Source organism: Bactrocera tryoni, chromosome 3 (assembly GCF_016617805.1).
Source record: "Bactrocera tryoni isolate S06 chromosome 3, CSIRO_BtryS06_freeze2, whole genome shotgun sequence".
NCBI lineage: Eukaryota > Metazoa > Arthropoda > Insecta > Diptera > Tephritidae > Bactrocera > Bactrocera tryoni.
Genome location: NC_052501.1, coordinates 18,792,471 through 18,811,358, shown reverse-complemented (window position 1 = coordinate 18,811,358; position 18,888 = coordinate 18,792,471). Strand labels below are relative to the sequence as shown.

The 18,888-nt window shown below is 37.2% G+C and overlaps 1 protein-coding gene across 2 annotated transcripts; it reads left to right on the top strand.

Moving 5' to 3' along the window:
- The first annotated feature begins 2,476 nt into the window (after positions 1-2,476).
- Positions 2,477-17,265, top strand: LOC120772529 (endoplasmic reticulum metallopeptidase 1-like). Of its 2 annotated transcripts, none has more exons than XM_040101197.1 (13): positions 2,477-2,676; positions 9,665-10,166; positions 10,254-10,428; positions 10,487-10,571; positions 12,586-12,706; positions 12,779-12,933; positions 13,006-13,389; positions 13,457-13,637; positions 13,707-13,891; positions 13,962-14,105; positions 14,178-14,280; positions 16,612-16,994; positions 17,053-17,265. In XM_040101197.1, exons 1-13 carry the CDS (start codon positions 2,560-2,562, stop codon positions 17,218-17,220), a joined length of 2,703 nt encoding a protein of 900 aa, XP_039957131.1. In that variant the 5' UTR covers positions 2,477-2,559; the 3' UTR covers positions 17,221-17,265. The 2 variants fall into 2 exon arrangements, with proteins under 2 accessions (XP_039957131.1, XP_039957132.1); XM_040101198.1 differs by lacking the exon at positions 2,477-2,676 and adding an exon at positions 7,723-7,804 and having other exon boundaries at positions 17,053-17,264.
- Positions 17,266-18,888: the final 1,623 nt, after the last annotated feature.

The window sequence follows — 18,888 nt, the reverse complement described above, 5'->3', positions numbered from 1 at the left end:
GACGTATAGAACAACTTGGCATATTTTACGTCGAAATCTTAAATTAAAAGCGTAGAAAATACAGCCAAGCTATATGGGCTCTTGAAATGTTCCAAGAAGGTCGTTTTCGAGCCAAATTTTGTTCAGCGATGAGGACCATTCCTGGTACAATAGGTATATAGAGTAAACAAGCAAAATTGCTGCAGTTGGGATTCGAAAGCTTGCGATTCGAAACCCCCTACCCCTTTTTCCTTATAATGTGCAGAAACATGGACGACGATGAACTGAGATGAGAAAGCTTTTGGAATTATTGATATGACCGTTCTTCGTACGATCTTTGGAGCCGTACACGTGAACGATGAATATAAAAAAAGATGAAACCACGAATCAAGGGCGTCCACACAACCAATGGAAGGACCAAGTGCATAGCGACCTGTCACTTGGGATGTTAAACTAGCGTAACTTAGCAAAGGATAAAGACAACTGGCAAAGTTTTGTGTTCTCGGCACACGGGCACTTACCCGAAATCATTTTAAAACATAATGGCAAACCCTTATCTATATAGAAAAAATATTTAGTAAAAAACTAGCCTTTATTGAAAGCACCTATAATTCTATTACTACAAATATTGGTTGGTAAAGAAAAAAGAAAAACACCCCACAATTTTCTCCAACTACCGTGGGATAAGACTTCTCAACATCGCATATAAGCTTCTATCGAGGGGTTTGTCTGAAAGATTAAAGCAAACCGTTAACAAATTAATTGGATCTTATCAGAGTGGCTTTAGACCTGGAAAATCAACAACCGAGCAGATATTTACCATGAGCCAAACCTCGGAAAAGACCCGTGAAGTGAGGAGGGTCGACACACACCACCTCTTCGTCGATTTTAAAGCTGCTTTTGACAGCTCGAAAAGGAGCTACCTCTATGCTACTATGTCTGAATTTCGTATCACCACAAAACTAATACCGCTGTGTAAACTGGCATTGAGCAATACCAAAAGTTCCATCAGGATCGGATAGGATTTCTCCGAGCCTTTCGATACCAAACGAGGTTTCAGACAAGGCGACTTCCTTTCATGCGACTTCTTCAATCTGCACTTGTAGAAAATAATTCGAGCTGCAGAGCTGAATGGAAAAGGCACATTGTCAGCCTCGAAATCTAAAGCAGGATAACTCTTTCCAACAGGTGCTACTTCCGACTGAGGAGGCAATTGAGAAGTAAAGTCCTCTCTCAATCAACAAAGACCAAACTCTAATAGTACTTCATTATTCCCGTCCTGCTATATGGTGCAGAGGCATGGACTATGACAATATCTGATCAGTCAACGTTACGAGTTTTCGAAAGAAAAGTTCTGCGAAAGATTTATGGTCCTTTGCGCATTGCCAACGGCAAATATGGCATTCGATGGAACGATGAGCTGTACGAGTTATAAAACGGCATTGCATAGTTCAACGAATTAAAATACATGGACATGGACGACATGGCTTGGTCATGTCGTTCGTAAGGATGAAAATACTCCAGCTCTGAAAGTATTCGACACAGAAATTTCCAATTGGCGCCAAACAGTGGAAAGTAAGAACGACTGACGCGTTGTTGTAAACTCCGCTATAACCGCGTAAGCGCTGTCTACGCCAATAAAGAAGAAAATGAATGAAAAAATAATATCTTTATATTTCGTACGCCTCAGTGATTTCAAAAAATTAATTTTTCTTTGAGCGAACTTTTGTTAGGCCCCACGTACAATTCTTACGTATTAACTAATTATTGGTATGTTTTTGTCGCTGCGCTAATGACGAGTGCCCTGAGGCGTAAAATTGCGCTGGGCAGTGACTAAAATTAAATCACTTTCAGTCAAACTGTCAACAAACATACAATGAACGATAATTTATCTGTATATATACTTACAATTATTTAAATTTATATGACGTTATGGAGGTCAAGTATATACGATATATATAGTACACATATATTTGGCTAAGGGCATTTAAGGGCCCTAGTTTTTCGCCTGCTGCTCGCACTCCCGCTGCAGACATGCGAGCTTTGGTCACTTTGTTAATGCTCACTGTTCAAACAATTGTGTAACTTTCGACTCAGTCAGTGACCGGCAGCTTAAGAGATAATTCCTACAGTGTTAAACAAAAAATTCTAAAAAAATATTTTCATTTAAATATTTGTTATTTTTGGAAACGTATTAGATAAGACTAAAACATCATTAAACACTGGAATGTGTGCTCTTGGGCAACCGATGTTAGCAAACACACAAACATACGTGACTCACGCACACATGGCCGTGTGTTTACAGAGAGTTTGAGCTTAAATTCATGCAGATTAAACAAATGACAGCGAAGAATTGTTGTTGTTGAAAAAAAAACGAAAACAAATTAACAGAGATTTGATTTTATTATTTACACAACGGATCACCCGCAACTTTATCAGCGCGCCAAAAGCAACAACAAAACGTATACATAGCATAGCTGCACAGAGAGCACACGGCTCCACCTCTTTCGCTTGATCTCTATGCGCTAGTTCATGTTTGTGTGTGCTTAAAGCTGAGTTTTTTTGGTTTGTTGGTGCAAAATGTTAACTCTCAAAACACTGCGACATTGGTGGCAGCATCAGTTGAGTCGTGACGGCCTACGTGATTTTTTCGTTCATGCAAACTACGCGCATTTTCGGCATTTTTTCCAAAATAAGGTAAACAGGCGGGTACAAATGAAAAGTTATATAATTTATATGATATTGATACATTTATTGGGCCGTATAAAATAAAATTTCGTGTTTTCATATGTATCTGGTGTTTTTGGAAATGAATAACTAACTGAGGTGATAAACAATTAGAGTGTCAATTAGGTGTTTTGTAAATAGTGTGGAATGAAAGTGAAAAATAGTAACAAAAGCAATAAAAGCAATAAAAGCTAAGCAAAACTAACTAGTAAAGGGCTAACTTAAGCTATAATACCCTTCACAAGTGTATTTCTTATAGCAAATATATTTGTATACATAGCTTAATATGAAGCATAAACTGCTCGCGATCTTTTATGACGGTTTTTATCTTTATTTTGAACTGTCAGTTTGTATAACCGATATATGCTATAGTTATCCTATCTGAACAATTTTTGTGGATATTGCAGCATAATCTTGGATAGTGATTCCTGCCGAATTTCGTGAAGGTATCTTGTCAAATAAAAGAGTTTTCCATACAAGGAATTGCTTTTGATCGGTCAGTTCGTATGACAGCTACATATATGCTATAGTAGTCCAATCTGAACGATTTCTTTAGTGTTCTTTTTTTTAGTGTTCTTTTGGAAATTAATCCGAGCAAAATTTTGTGATGATATCTCAACAAATGAAAAAGTTTTCCATACAAGGACTTGATTTTCATCGAACAGTTCATATGATAGCTATAGGCTATAGCAGTCCGATGTCGACAATTTCAATTAATGAAGAAAAAGTGTCGGTGTATACACAGTATTGTCTTTATATTGGCCAAATATCTTCAGAATTTCCCTCTTTTCCTTTTGGGTGTTACAAACTTCACACCAAATTTTAAACAAGTTATCAGCGTATAATTACAATAATTTAATTTGATTTATAACGCACTATAAATTTCAATATATGTATACTATAAATTGTTCGTAAACATATTTCAGAGAAAACAACGATATCCAAGTATGTACTTTGGATATCCATAGTGTAATTATCATAAATACGTTTGGCTTCAATACAAGAGGAGTGCGTGGACCGCTGGAATATAGTTTTTATGTCTGGTTGTAAAATAAGCGTTGAACATTTTGACACAGTCGTAAAACTAACCTACATAAATACACATACATATGTATATTATAAATTGTGACAAAAAAGTACCCGGAAATTGTAAATAAAACGCAAAACATTTAATTATTCATCAATATTTATTTTGACGCCTTCAAAGTAATCCCCACCAGATGTAATACACTTATGCCAGTCCAATCCTCGAAACACTTTTCATAAGCACTTTTTGGAATCGACTGAAAGTGGGTTTCACGGAGCGGCAATTTCAGTTTGAGCAACAAGAAAAAATCTGGTGAACTCGGTAGTTGATCAATGTTATTCAATGCTTTGGCTTTAAATACGGTCACAATATTGGCTCGATGCGATGGTACATTATCATCGGGTAAAATCCATGAATTGTTCTTCTACAATTCCGACCATTTTCGACGGATGTTTTCAAATAGAACTTCTTATTAACAATCTGTTCCTGCGGAATACATTCACGATACACCGAACCATGAATATCGAATAAACCAATGGGCATCATATTGATTTTTGTGCGGCTTTGCGTAGTTTTTTTTTGGCTTCGGCTCGCTTTTTCCCGTCATTCCGATGATTGTTGATTGTTTGCATGCCAAACTCATAAGCCCATGCCTCAGCGGCAGTTATAATGCTTTCCTCTAATGTGGGATCGGGATTCGCAAGATCAAACATATCCAAAGAGACCTGTTTACGTTACTCTTTTTCGGAAAAAAATCCGCTTTATCGGGATGAATCGAGCAAAAACGCGTTTCAGACCAAAAATTTCCACCAAAATCATTCGAACGGAATTCGCGTGAGATGTCGCACACGAAATTTGGTTAGAAATACAAAATTTGGACAAATTCTTTGTTCGATATTTTTATCCATTGTAAAAATCGCAACACACTACTGAGGTGTACCGATTTAAGCTTCTGCAGTTAACAAACTGGTGGACAGATCGCGCTCATATTTGGCATGGTGATTAAGGACAGTCCTACAAACTTAGAAAAGTCCATTTTTGAAATACCATTTACCCAAGGAATTTAATTTTCGAGTGCTTTATTGTCACAATGTATTTTCGCCGACTTGGCACATCTTCCGCAGCCACGGATAGACTTGAGAAACAAGAGACTACTATTACCAATAGCGTCATAGATCGCCTTAAGATATAGAAGCAGCAAGCATAATCGCATTTAATTCAATTTTTTTCTTAACCATTTTACGAGACAGTATACATTCCTAGGCGCTCATCGAAATTAGAAAATAGTCCCTTTTCCATAATCTCACACAAAAATCTTGAGTTAGTAAATCGAAAAATTGCCTTAGAGTACAGACTGGCTCACAGCATAGTCGTTAACTACGGTTTACTTCATTTTTCCTTAACTGGAAGTTATTTATTCGTTCAGATCACTCATACGCTATGGTGTGTTACTTGCATATAGTTGACAGAAAGGCTTTTATACGAAGAACTTTATGAGAGGAAGATGTAAAATGTTGTTGTTGCTTTGTAACAAATATATTTAGTTGACAAAGGCAGCACTTCCGTTAATATACAGTTAATATGATAAAAAAAAATAATATATTTATTAAAAGTTTCAAAAAAGTTACTCATACGCAGCGGCAAATCTTGAACTATTTGGTTATTTTATTTATTTCAATAGTTTTTCCATATTTCTTTTTTATTTGTTTTACGTACTTAATATTTATTATACACTTATATTAGTATAACTGTTTTATAAATAATAATTATCTGCTTAATACCAAGCTTTAACGAAGGTCTTGTGGGTATAAAATTAAGTTTATAACTAATTAGATTGATATTAGATATTATGCAACTCTGAAAGCAGTTGTCCTTTGTCAAGCAATCGCCCAATGCGAGATTTTTGTAGAAGAAATGTCGGCTTCTACCGATTACATATATGGATTGCAGTGAACTCTTCTTGACCAAAAATCATTAAGCAGTTCAAGAGACAAGATCAATCAGAAATATGATCAAAGCAACTGAGGAACTTTTATAACGGAAAAGTGCAGTAATAAGCTGTTCACAACATTAATTTCGTACAAATGAATATGTATAGTAGAGTCAATAGAAATAACAAATTATAGCTTTTCGGCACCTTATTAAGAGACCATGCCGCTACAGAGTCCAAAATAAAGCTTAACTTTGATCATTTATTCTAAGAGTAAGGAAAGAGAAATCCACTTCATTTTCTTCAAGTTTTATAGTATTATTGTCTTTAGTATATAAAACTGCCTTAACCCTGATATTTATTCTTAAACTGTATTCATTTTTTTAATTCTAAAATGATTGATCTTCGAGCGACTTAGATAGTGATGCGAGCATCAGCGAATACCCTACGTTGGTTGCCTTTTATTTTTCGTGATTTGCCAACCCTAGCATTGCAATCTGGCAACTGACAATTTTAATCTAAATTCTGATTTTTTTTATGTTACCTTTACTCAGTATGTTTGGACGTACCAGCGTTTTTTTGGACATTTACAGTAACTTAAAAAATTCATTTCGGTCAAAAAAAAATGAATGACTTCTTTTTATTACCGTGCATAAAGAATAAACTAAGAACATTCTTTGACATATATATATATTTTTTTTGAAGATTATTTCTTTCGAATATTGTCTACATATCAAAAAAACACAAATACAACAATTCTTTGCTCACACTTTCATTGCTTTATCAGGAGTATACTTTAACCTATTTATATCCAAACTATAACAATGGCAGTTAGCAACAAGTACAACAGTGTTGCTTCTTAACTTTACAAGGCAGTTTGATAAATTACTATACGTTTCATCGACACAATAAACATCAGAAATGATAACTAAAAATAAGAATTAACAATAAAATTTTATAAAATACAACAACAAATACATATATGATGTCGATCTCAACACCTAACAACAAGGCAGACGTCAAGTCAATATTGATTTGATTGATAAAGCGATGCTAAGTACAGTACTGATTCTACATACCTGCATATACATAAATGTATATGTATATACAGTACATAATCAGAACGCCAAGCAACGTAAAGGATATCAAGATTTGATTACAAGAAAAATAAAAAGAAAATTTTTCTAACAAATCAAGCATACTATAGCGCCGTTTGATAAAGGTTATTAACGTATTTACCCTTTATCGGATGCGGCCATAAATTGGAAATAAACATTTATAGACCAAACGATAAATACGCGAAGTGCAAGGTGAAAATTTAGTATAGAGAACGGAAAAGGCAAAAAGATGTGTCTAAATAAATTCTTAATTTTCTAAAAATATTTTATTAAATTTTACTTTATGAACAAAATAGTCTACGGCAATCGGATTACTACATCATATAACTGCCATACAAACAGAAAGAGCGAAATCAAGTTTTTGTAAGGCACCTTTGTATTTGTGAAGGCAATTACAGCTTCAGAGTTACCGAAGTTAAAGTTGTTTTTTCTTTAAAAGGTATCTCTTAAGAAATTTCAAAGTTCATGCTATTAAATTTAAGGTTTGAAACTATAAGCTCAATAATTTTTTTAAGAAAAATTTTTGCAAACTCTTCTATATTTTCATTATTTTAACTTTAAATTTGTATACAAGAAACTGTCAAAAATATATTGAGTATCCAAGCTTAGTCTGGCCCATAAAATTCTTTGAGAATTTTTATGTAACAAATCCGGAAAGACACCATAAAGCTCATTAAGCACCAAGCTAAACAACAGAAATATTGTGCGGTATTTGTCACGTAGATCGAAGCATATAGCTCCATATATGTAGTGCAAAAGTACCCAGCAATTTAGCTAGCGTATGATAAATATAACACGCTTGCTTATCATTTTTATATCTAAAACTCCGTTAACCTTTTTGATTTTCTTTCTTTAGTGAAACAAAATCACCAGCCTTGCATTCTAATGCGTAGCGAAGATTTGTTTAAATATCAGCCTGATTTCAGTCTGCACTTACATATCAAAAATTAGTCTCTAACCATCGGGAACAAATCGTCATTAGGGAAAGTGAATAGCAAAATGTCAGAGGAAGAAGTGAAGAAAGTGAGTAAAGAAGCTTAAAAGGACAACCTTTTTTTTAATTGATTAAAGTGATTTAATATTGCAAAAGATCGGTAAAAAGGAAAGGGTATTTGAGTTCGGTACTTAGTAAAGAATAAATCGGTAACACTAAGTGTTTCTACGATGTGACATTGAGCACTCTAAGGACGTGACAAAAATAATGAACTATTTTCAGTTCGTTGTTGAACGAGACTAACAAAAATTCCTGCCAGGTAATACACGACAAGTACTACACGACGGAGTTATTATAACAGCGCTTTTGATATCTGTCATTAACCATGACTAAAGCCTTTCATAATACAGGACTTCTGTGCAATAAATTTTTCGGGAAGTTATCAAGGAGTAGTACGCAATATTGGCCTCATATACCTTCTGATCAAATTTAACTCGGACTGAATCGAAAAAGTTTTTTTTATTTTGTCAATAGATGTCGTTGCAGTCGTATATCTCCAGTGCAACCAATCAAATTGTGTCATACCATAAAGTATTGGAAAAGTGAGATTTTAAGCTTAAAAAAAAATTTTATTCGGGGAAGTTGAAGAAAGGTTACGGTGAAAATAATGAAGAAATTCGCTATATTTTGAATTTTTCGTATAAAAATGAAAGTTTACGGAAACGATGCTGTATCAGCTTATGTAGCACAACAATGGTTCGCTGGCTTCCCTTCTGGCAATTTCGATGTGAAAGATGCACCTCGCTCTGGTCGATCTATCGTAGAAAAATTCGATGAAACGAAATAAAATCGAACCATTTCTGAAGCGAAAGGTAACAGGAGACTAAAATTGGATCAAATATGACAATAATGTGCGAAGAAGATCATGGTACAAGCGTGGTGAAGCTCAACAAATGATCGTAAAGACGTTTCGAAAAGTTATGCTGAGTGTTTGGCGGGATTGGAAAGGAATTATCCACTATGAGCTGCTACAGCCTTGTCGAACGATTAATTCTACATTTTACTATCAACAAAAATGGCCAGAACTGATCAACAGAAAGGGCTTCGGACTACCATTTGTTTCGATCAATGCAGAACTCCCTTATTGGAGTAAAGTTGGCTTCAAGAGAAGCCTGTGAAAATTACTGGTGGCAATTTTTCGCTGAGAATCCAGAAAATTTTTACACTCATGCAATAATGTCTCTAGCGGAAAAATGACAAAAAGTGGTCGATCAAAATGATACATATTTAGTTAACTAAAGCTCATTATAAATATAAGAAAAAAATAAGTTGAAGTTTGATTAGAAATACGAAAGGACTCTTTCGACTATATATATTTGAGACTATACAAATATCTAGCGAATGGCGCTCCTGAAGGCTCTGAAGGACTGAAGAATATCCCAGCCGAGGCTTATAATTGGTTCAAGAGTTGACATACCCAGAAGCCTATATGAAGACAATAATAAAGATTCGTATTAAAGTACTTGCAAACGTCTGAGAAATATATTGATAGAAAAGTCAATCTAGAAAACTCTTCCAAATCACTTCCTCAGCAGCATTATCAAATCGAGAAGCATTTACCCAAATACTAGTAAACGTAAGGGACACAATGCACATTCAATACGGAATCCAATTTTATTATGGAAAAAACTTTAGTAATCGGCCGAAGGTAGTAGTTTTATAAAAAATCCTATTAAATACACGCTTTAGAGGTTTTCTTCTTCTAAGTAATGATAACTGGTTTTGCAAAAATATAACGTACAGAAAGCGGTCTTTTCAAGTCCTAAAATTACATTTATATCCGATAGTTGGGCCTTTAATTACTGTTACTATGAGAGTTACAGCTATAGAATACTTAAGTACTAATATTCATTTAGAACCAGGAATGACAACCACTTAATTTTTTCCAGGTTGCACCAGATGAAGAGAAGGAAATGACTTATCACAAAAAACCAACCTCGAAGGTGCCATGGTACTTAGCGCCAGCCTTTATGATCTTCTGGCTTGTGCTTATATTTGCTGTTGTTATACCAGTTTTCTTCTCGCTACCCACTGGACTTACCATTACAAATGAAAGTTCCCATCCCAACAGCTTTATAGCGGAACGTGCTGAACGTATACTTATCAATTTCGATAGAATCGGACCGAAAGTGGTGGGAAGTCATGCAAATGAAAACCATACAGTAGAATTGCTACTGGAACAATTGGAAGCTATAAGAGATGTTATGCACACCGATCTCTTCGAAATGGAAATAGATGTGCAAGTCGTTTCGGGTGCATATATACACTGGACTATGGTGAATATGTATCAGGGTGTACAAAATGTTGTTGTACGTTTCAGAACGAAAGCAAGCACGAGCGAATCGTATCTACTGATTAATAGTCATTTCGATTCGAAACCCGGCAGTCCAGGTAAGTGTATAAGAGAGCGCCAAAGAGAGTGAGAATTTGTTTGTAGGATAGAGAAACCTTTTCTAATTGCATCAATAAACTTGACAGGATCCGGTGATGATGGTGCTATGGTTGTCATAATGCTCGAGACATTACGCGTAATCGCCACTACGCGTACACCCTTTCAGCATCCCATCATATTTCTATTTAATGGTGCCGAAGAGAATCCTCTGCAGGCTTCACATGGCTTCATAACGCAACACAAGTGGGCCCAGAATTGCAAGTAAGTTTACGATTGAAGGATTACGAAAGATTACGAATTAATTTACGAAAATTCACAGGGCTCTTATTAATTTGGATTCAGCGGGTAGCGGAAATCGTGAGGTTCTCTTTCAAACCGGACCAAATCACCCGTGGTTAATGGACGTAAGTCACTATAGAAACTATTACAATGATAACGATTTGTAGGCGCTATAAAGCACCGAAAAAAAGAAAAGAAAAAATTATACACAAAACTAGCTCTAACCTTGAACTTATGACGCAAATCTCAAAGTTTCTTCCTTAAGATGAGTATATATTTGCCTAGGCTGCACTCGGCGCAATAGATAGATAAACAATTTTATGATTTTATTTGAACTTCTTAACAAAAAATTCTGTTATCTTCGAGTTATATCCAACTATCTGTCCACGCCGATAAGATTGAGGCACGAGCACTTACCGTGGAAAATCTTATCTCAACAACAAATAGTACCGCAAAATACATCGGTTCGCATACATACAGTTATGAGTAAGCACCAACTCTTATATGAGTCGGCGAGTTTGCGTGGGGTTAGCACAGCTTTTATCTTATATCAGCACCGTAATTATTGCTGAGCATTGTTTGGACAATCAAATACAGAATTCGTATTCCCAAGAGCACCTAAGCGATTTTGCATTTTTAATGGCACACTTACTTCATAAATTAATTGAGCACTTTATGGTTTTCGCAAACGATAAAGAAGTACGCACCGCTTACAACTTTCGATAAAAGCCGATATAATACTGTTTATGATTAGATAAGCACACACTTATTTACCATCATTCATATATAGATATTTAAATCATATAAACGTTAGTACCGTTAGTTGCCCACCGGCTTAATTGCCCATATGATTTGTTGATAGAAATACTTAATCTATATATAACGGTTAACAGATTTTTATCGGACTGTGAGACCGGGCGTTAGCGTGTACTTATGTAGATATGTATTACTTTCTACCATATATTCTCTACGACTCTTCGTTTGAGTCTCTTGAGGACTTCCATGTAAAACTTGCCGTTGATGGTTTGTACAGGAAGAACAAATTCATCGTGATGTCACAAAAGACAATGAGCATCGTTTTCACTTTGGATTTGCTCATTCTTCCCTTTTTTGTGGAAGCAATCATCCTCAAAGATTCATGACTCGTCACCTGTGATTACGTTATTCAAACGTCTCTGTCGCAGATTTACTGAGTTTCACACAGAATTTAATCGCGTATCTCTGCTCTAACGAACACTGCATTTTCGGCTTGCACCACTCACAGAAGCACGTCGCACGAAAATGTTTGTCCCTACTCTCCAGGTGCTCGGAGACAACTGACCAACCGCTCATTTGTTAGCTAGGAAATCCCTCTACCGAATCCAGTCGGTGCGCGCACGCTCCGAAGTACAGTCGCGGTGGAATCAGTCCTATTACTTTCTGGACAAACCCTGTAACGAGATGATAAAGCAGAGGGAACTGATCTCCGAAAGCCTTTGGAGCTGTCCATGTGAGCGATGAGGACCGAAGAAAACGGAACCACGAAATGTATCATCTCTACGTCGACATGAATATAGTAAAGCGCATACTAATTAAACGAATGAGCTGATTAAGGCATGCCGTACACAACCGTACGCTCCTTCAATTCCAAACCTATGGGTGGACAACGGGAGGACCAAATACCTAGGGACCATTCTGACGAAACCTCGAAATATACATATAGACTGGGAACTGGCGAAATTTTGCGTTCTCGGCTCAGACCGACCCACAATTGTAGTGCCAAAGAATAAAAAGATAAATAGTTAACATGAAGTTGAGATCTACCAGGACTGAACTTCAAAAGTTTTAAAGAGTGACAAGCCATATAAAAAGTTTTCCAAGGTTATGCTTCAGAAGAATATTAAGCTGAAAGCTTTCCAAAGTAATTTGAGCTTTTAGAGACTTTCAAGGAAAAGCAGAAAACTTACCAAAGCTTTCCAAGGAAGAGCTTTACAAATGTGTTTGAACTTTGCAAGTGTGATCAACTAAAAAGTCAAATATAATAATTAATATGAAATTTTATTTTATAATAGAATTAATGGGAAATTTCGGTTTTTAAAGATCTTTGAATAATTCCAAATAATTCTAGGGACATATTCTAATTGATTTACTTATCCACAGATTTACCGTAAAAGTGTTAAGCGCTCATTCGCGTCCACATTCGCCGAGGAAATATTCCAATCCGGTTTAATACCTTCGGACACGGATTTCAGAAACTTTCGCGATTACGGTAATGTACCAGGTAAGTACAGCCAAGCATAATGAAAAGACGTTGATATAAATCTTATGGATTTTTTTATGCGAATTCAAATAGGACTCGACATGGCACACTCATATAACGGTTATGTGTATCATACGAAATTTGATGGCGTCAGCCTTGTGCCACGTGGAACACTGCAAACTACTGGCGATAACATACTGGGCTTGGTGCGTACTTTTACCAATAGCTCAATATTAAAGGATCCTTCTGTGAGTAAAGAAAAATAATAAAATCAACCAAAAAACATGTATACATTATATGATTTTCCTTACCACACTCAGCGTCACGCCGAGGGTCACATGGTTTTCTACGACTTCTTCGGTTATTTCGTCGTCTCCTATACCGAATCTACTGGGAAAATTCTCAATACCTGCGTCTCTGTGGGCGCTATACTGCTCACATGCATCTCTATGTACCTGATGGCAGCTGATTCTTTCGTTTCCATCGGCTATACTTTGCGTCTATTCTCACTCATATTCGTACTACATTTGATTGGTTGGATTTTGGCCATCGCATTGCCGCTACTTATGGCGACGATGTTCGATAGCGCTGATCGTTCGATGACATGGTTCACCAGCAAATGGCTTGTTTTTGGTCTATACATCTGTCCTACGCTCATGGGCTTGAGTGCGCCCACACTGCTATATTTGAGCATAAGTCGTAATGTGAGTGAAGAAATTATGTAATTAGTTCTATGTACAGTACATTTTCCTCTTTCCTTTTCTCCTAAAGGATAAAGTATCACAACCGTATCGCCTTCAAATGGTCGATCACGCGCACACATTGATCTTGTCTATTCTTTGTATTCTTCTAACTTATTCGAGCATACGCAGCTCGTACTTCTTAATGATTCCACTACTTTTCCATGCCATATCCTTGGTCATAAACATGGTGACAACGCTGCATAAACGAGGTAACTCGGTTGATTAACAATTTCCATTTAGACTTTACACATTCCTCCTCGTATAAATCTCGCACACAGCCTACTACTGGTCAATCTTCGTCATGTTATGTCAAATTATACCCTTCCTCTACTTCACCTATCTGTTTCATGCACAGTTGATCTCTACAATGCCAATGATGGGTCGATTTGGTAGCTCAAGTAATCCGGATTTATATATTGCTATCCTTACTATTTTGGGTACTATGTTATCTATGGGCTATTTGGTGAGTTTCTACAACTTTTATTGTCCTTTATTGTATATTCTTATTAAGTTTTTCATTTAATGTATTTCAGATTCCGCTACTCAATATTTTCAATCGTCCGAAGTTGGTTTTCCTTATTCTGCCGGCTGTTACACTTGTTATAGCCTTGACTGCAATGACACAGATCGGATTCCCCTATCGGCCAGCAACCAACGTACAGCGAGTCAATTTACAAGTAAGTTCCTATAAGCACATATAACCATTCAACCCCCGCGTGGATAAATAATTGATTTTATTTTTAATTCAGGAAGTGCGACGTGTGTTCTATGAATACGATGGCACGGTTAGTCGCAACGAATCTGGTTATCTGTTTGATTTCCAAGATAGACGGAAACAACTTCCTTTTGCACGTAAGTAGATTTATAAAAGTTTAATTATACTCCTTTTAATACATAGAATGAAACGTTGGAGACCGAGGTGGAGGCCATGCCGATCCCTGTGATCCCCGAATAAGGGATCTCAATTTGGAGATTCGGTAAATGGTAAACCAATACAAACGATCGAAATGGATAGAGCACTTAAAGTCCTTTAATCTCTCCACCGGTGTGAGTTAGCTTTCGACTACTGTCAAGGCTTTGTTTAATCCGAAGAGATATGATGACCGAGTTAAAATTCAATTTAACGGCCATGCCTCTTCGAACCCGAAGCAGTGCGCGAGCAATTTTAGCCAGCAATTTACACTGCAGCCTTGGATAGACAAAACCAAATGATGTGTTACTCGACGGCTCTGCAAAATGCCAAAAGACGGCACACTGATGAGGAGGTTCAGAGTGTCATTCATAAGGCGAAAACGTTCAAATCCATAGGGCCTGATGGAACCAAAATGCTGACGCTAAAGCATCTAGGCTCGACGTCAGTAAGTTACTTCACCAAGGTCCTCAACCTGTCGCTGATCACTCTTCAAATACCCGATGTGTGGAAAGTCGGAAGAGTGATCCCACTACTAAAATCTGGGAAACCCGCCAAGGGCAGTCCTATCGTCCGAAAGCTCTCCTCTTCCAAATATTGAAGACACTTGAGGTCTTGCTACTCCCGACCTTCACCCACCTGAACCTAGCAAACCACCAGCATGGCTTCCGAAAAGTGCACAGTACCCCCACAGCACTTAGTCATATACGCCCAGATAGTTCGTGGTCTTAACCAGAGCCAATCCTGTTAGAGAACGATCCTCGTAGCGTTGGACTTGTCAAAAGCCTTTGACACAGTCAGTCACACAACGCTACTGCAGGACATCGAAAAAACTACGCACCCTCCGGGACTGAAGAGGTGGACCATAAGTACCTGAGCGGTCGTCAATCATCCGTACTATTTCGAGGTAAAAAACAAAACTGAGAAGAATTATACAAGCGGTTTCGCAGGGTGGTGTCCTCTTCACGCTATTGCTTTACTACTAATTCACAAAACTCCCATAGCCGCCAGAAGGAGTTTTTATCATAATGTACGCTGATGATTGCACGTTGGGCAATGAAATCGATGGCATGTGTTCACAGGTAAACGGCTATCTCTCCAACCTTTCGCACTTTCTCTCTGCACGGAACTTAACACTCTTCCCCTCTAAATCCACAGCGACTATATTTACAAACTGGACGAAGGAGTACAGACTTGACCTTAATATTGCAGTCGATGGCGTAAAGATTCCGACTGTCAATTACCCTAAAATTTTAGTTGTGACTTTTGACAGTCTATGCTCCTTCGCTCCTTATATGACCGCGACTATCGCCAAAGTACAGAGTCGCAACAAAATCCTTAAGTCGCTAGCCGGCAGCACATGCGGGAAAAGACAAAGAAACGTTGTGGACAACTTACAGTACAATCGGCCTGCCGACCCTTAACTACGCCGCACCAATATGAGTGAAACGCAGACGAAGAAACTCCAGATTTGTCAAAATACTATTCTCCGGACTAGGACTCGATGCCTCTTGATGCCTCTTATCGAACACCTGCATAGTGAGGTGCATATGCTCCCAGTTAAGGAGCATAATGAACCGCCTCCTAGGAACATCAAGAGGTCATTTCTCAACTGCGCTGACGACGTCGAACAATACGCCGAGCAGACTTTGATCGCAACTAACTTTCGACAAGCATTTCACAGTGGAGCCATCAACACCTTCACCAACTTCCTTTCAGTGAATGGCTTACTTGGAGTCAAACCACCACCCATTGCAGACCAGGAGATCGAGTTGCCGCGAGAAATGAGAGTGCCCCTTGCGCATCCTACTTATCCAGAATAGACCCCGACATATCAAATATATGTCCTGCATGCAATGAGTCTCCGCATGACACTGGCCACCTGTTTGAATCCTCCTCCAACCCCACTCATCCGACACCCCTTTCCCTTTGGTCCGACCCAGCGGAAACAGCACGTTTCGTGGGCGTTCTGTTCGATGACGTCGACGACAACTTAGATAATCCTTACCAGCCTAACGAGGATTAGGTACAACAACTAACGTTGGAGACACTATATATACATATATACTATAGTATATTTAAATGATAAGAGCCGCTTAGTCTTTCCGTCTGTACAGACACGAACTATCCCCTAAATTTATGAGATATCAATCTGAAATATTGCATATGTTCATTTCTTTCAAAAATACTATAGCATATAATATTCATTATTCTATATTAATTTAATACTACTTTCCAAATACATAATATGATTTCTTTATACTCTTACTCAGCATACGTTGATCTGGAAGATCTGTATAACATTAGCGATGATTGTGATAAATATATGATGTGTGGCATGCCCATATTCAACCATCGCACAACGAAATCGCGTCGACAAGCCAGTTTTCTACCACGTGAAGTGCCCCTTCAATTGCCCGGAGTTCCCCAACTGACACTTCTTAGAAAAAGTATCAACACTACCACAGAGACTATACGTTTCGAATTCGAACTTGAAGGACCCTCGCATATGAGCATTTTTGTGCAACCACTTGAAAAGGTGACAGTGAGTGATTGGTCCTTCTTGGCCGACATGTTGCTAAACGAGCCACCTTTCCACGTGTACTTCTCATATGGCAAAATTAGTACACCACTCACATTTTACATTGATTTGAAAGTAAGCGTATTTTATTTTATTAAAAATATAAACATTAAAGACATTTGTCATATTGCAGAAGGAGAATAGTGAATTTGACGAACCCTTAATGCAGTTAGGCATTTCCGGACATTATATTAGCTTTGAACACGAACGCGATGCAGAAACTAAGAAGTTTCTTGCGACATTCCCATCTTATTCATATATTATGGAATGGCCGAGTTCCTATGAACGTTATATATTTTAAGTAAATGTTAATATTAATAATAAAGATTTAGTAAGAAAATTTTTAAGAAATGCCGCCCATGATTTTTTGTACTGCACGATCGAAATTTCTGTGAAGGAAATCATATTAGGTTGTCAAATATCTCCCTTCCGTTTCCTTGAAAAGTCTTGACATATGGTTTGGATATTGCGTTTAACAGTTATAGACGTGTAAACATGGAGCTCACTAGCGCGATAACGGTCGCAATTGACGCGTACGTTCTCACCGTCGGATCTTCTTGGAACTTTTCAAGAGCCCATAAAGCGAAGCGATGTCGCTTAGAAAGGTCGAGCGGCTTAAGTTGTTGCACAAGCTGTAAAACTTTCAATTTAAGATCTCGACGTAAAATGCGTCAAGTTGTTCCACAGGTCAATTCAAGTTGCTGCGAAAGACGCTCTTCAAGTACACTCTCAGCTACGGCTGCTACATTTTCAGCTGGACGTGGTCTATTAGAACGTATATTATCCAAAAATGAATGCTGGGTCTCAAGATGGGTGATGGTGTTGCGAGAAGTACGCTCAGTAAGCCGTTTATGTTGATCAATAATTGAGCGAAGTGCTCGAAACACATTTTTTAGAGAACGTGAATTTTCGTAATAAAGTTGAACGGTTTGCAAACGTTGTACAGGCGAAAGTCTCGTAAGACTCACGCGTAATATGTCAAAAAAATGCTACTGAAAAAAGTGCCTGTACTTAGATCACCCGTTATTTTCTTAACGGAAAATATTTTGTTTTTTAACATCTGTTGCCCAGATGATAGAAAAGAAAATTAAAAACTATCTAAAACCTTCTATATATGTATATATATTATTCCAACTAGTAGTGAGCGGTTTTTAACCGGTTTATACATGTATGTATATCGCATATAAGGTTGTATCGAGCGTTTTGTCTGAAAGATTAAAGCAAATCAACAAACAACAAATTGATTGGATCTTATCAGTGCGATTTTAAGCCTGGAAAATCAACAACTGACAAGATATTCACCTTGCACCAAACCTTAAAAAACCACCACCTCTTCGTCGATATCAAAGCAGCACGAAAAGGAGCTGCCTTTATGCCGCTATGTCTGAATTTGGTATCCCCGCAAAACTAATACGACTGTGTAGACTTACGTCGAGCAAAAGCGCCGTCAGAGTCGGAAAGGATCTCTCTTAGCCGTTCGATACCAAACGAGGTTTGAGACAAAGCGACTTCCTTTCGTGCGACTTTTTCAAAGAAGAAGAAGCGATGTAGTACACTAAAATTTCTTAATCACTTCAAATTGTTTCTCATATAACACCATTCTAAGGCATGAACTCCGAGAATATATATCCTGTGGAAAACTATAATTTTAATTACGTAGACTTTGAAAACAATTATTTACCTAATCTCAATAAAAATAAACTTTGAAAAAATACAATTACAATAAGCTGTTTTACACTTTCATTGTTTTATTACGATTATAATTTAAAATATTTATATCCAAACTATAACGATGGTAAAGCAGTTTGGTAAATTACTATTGGCCTCATCGGCACAATAAACATCAAAAATTATATCTAATGATAATAATAATAATATTCTATAAAATACAACAACAAATACATATTTGATACCGATCTCAACACCCAACAACAAGGCAGACGTCTAGTACTGCTTCTACATATGTCCC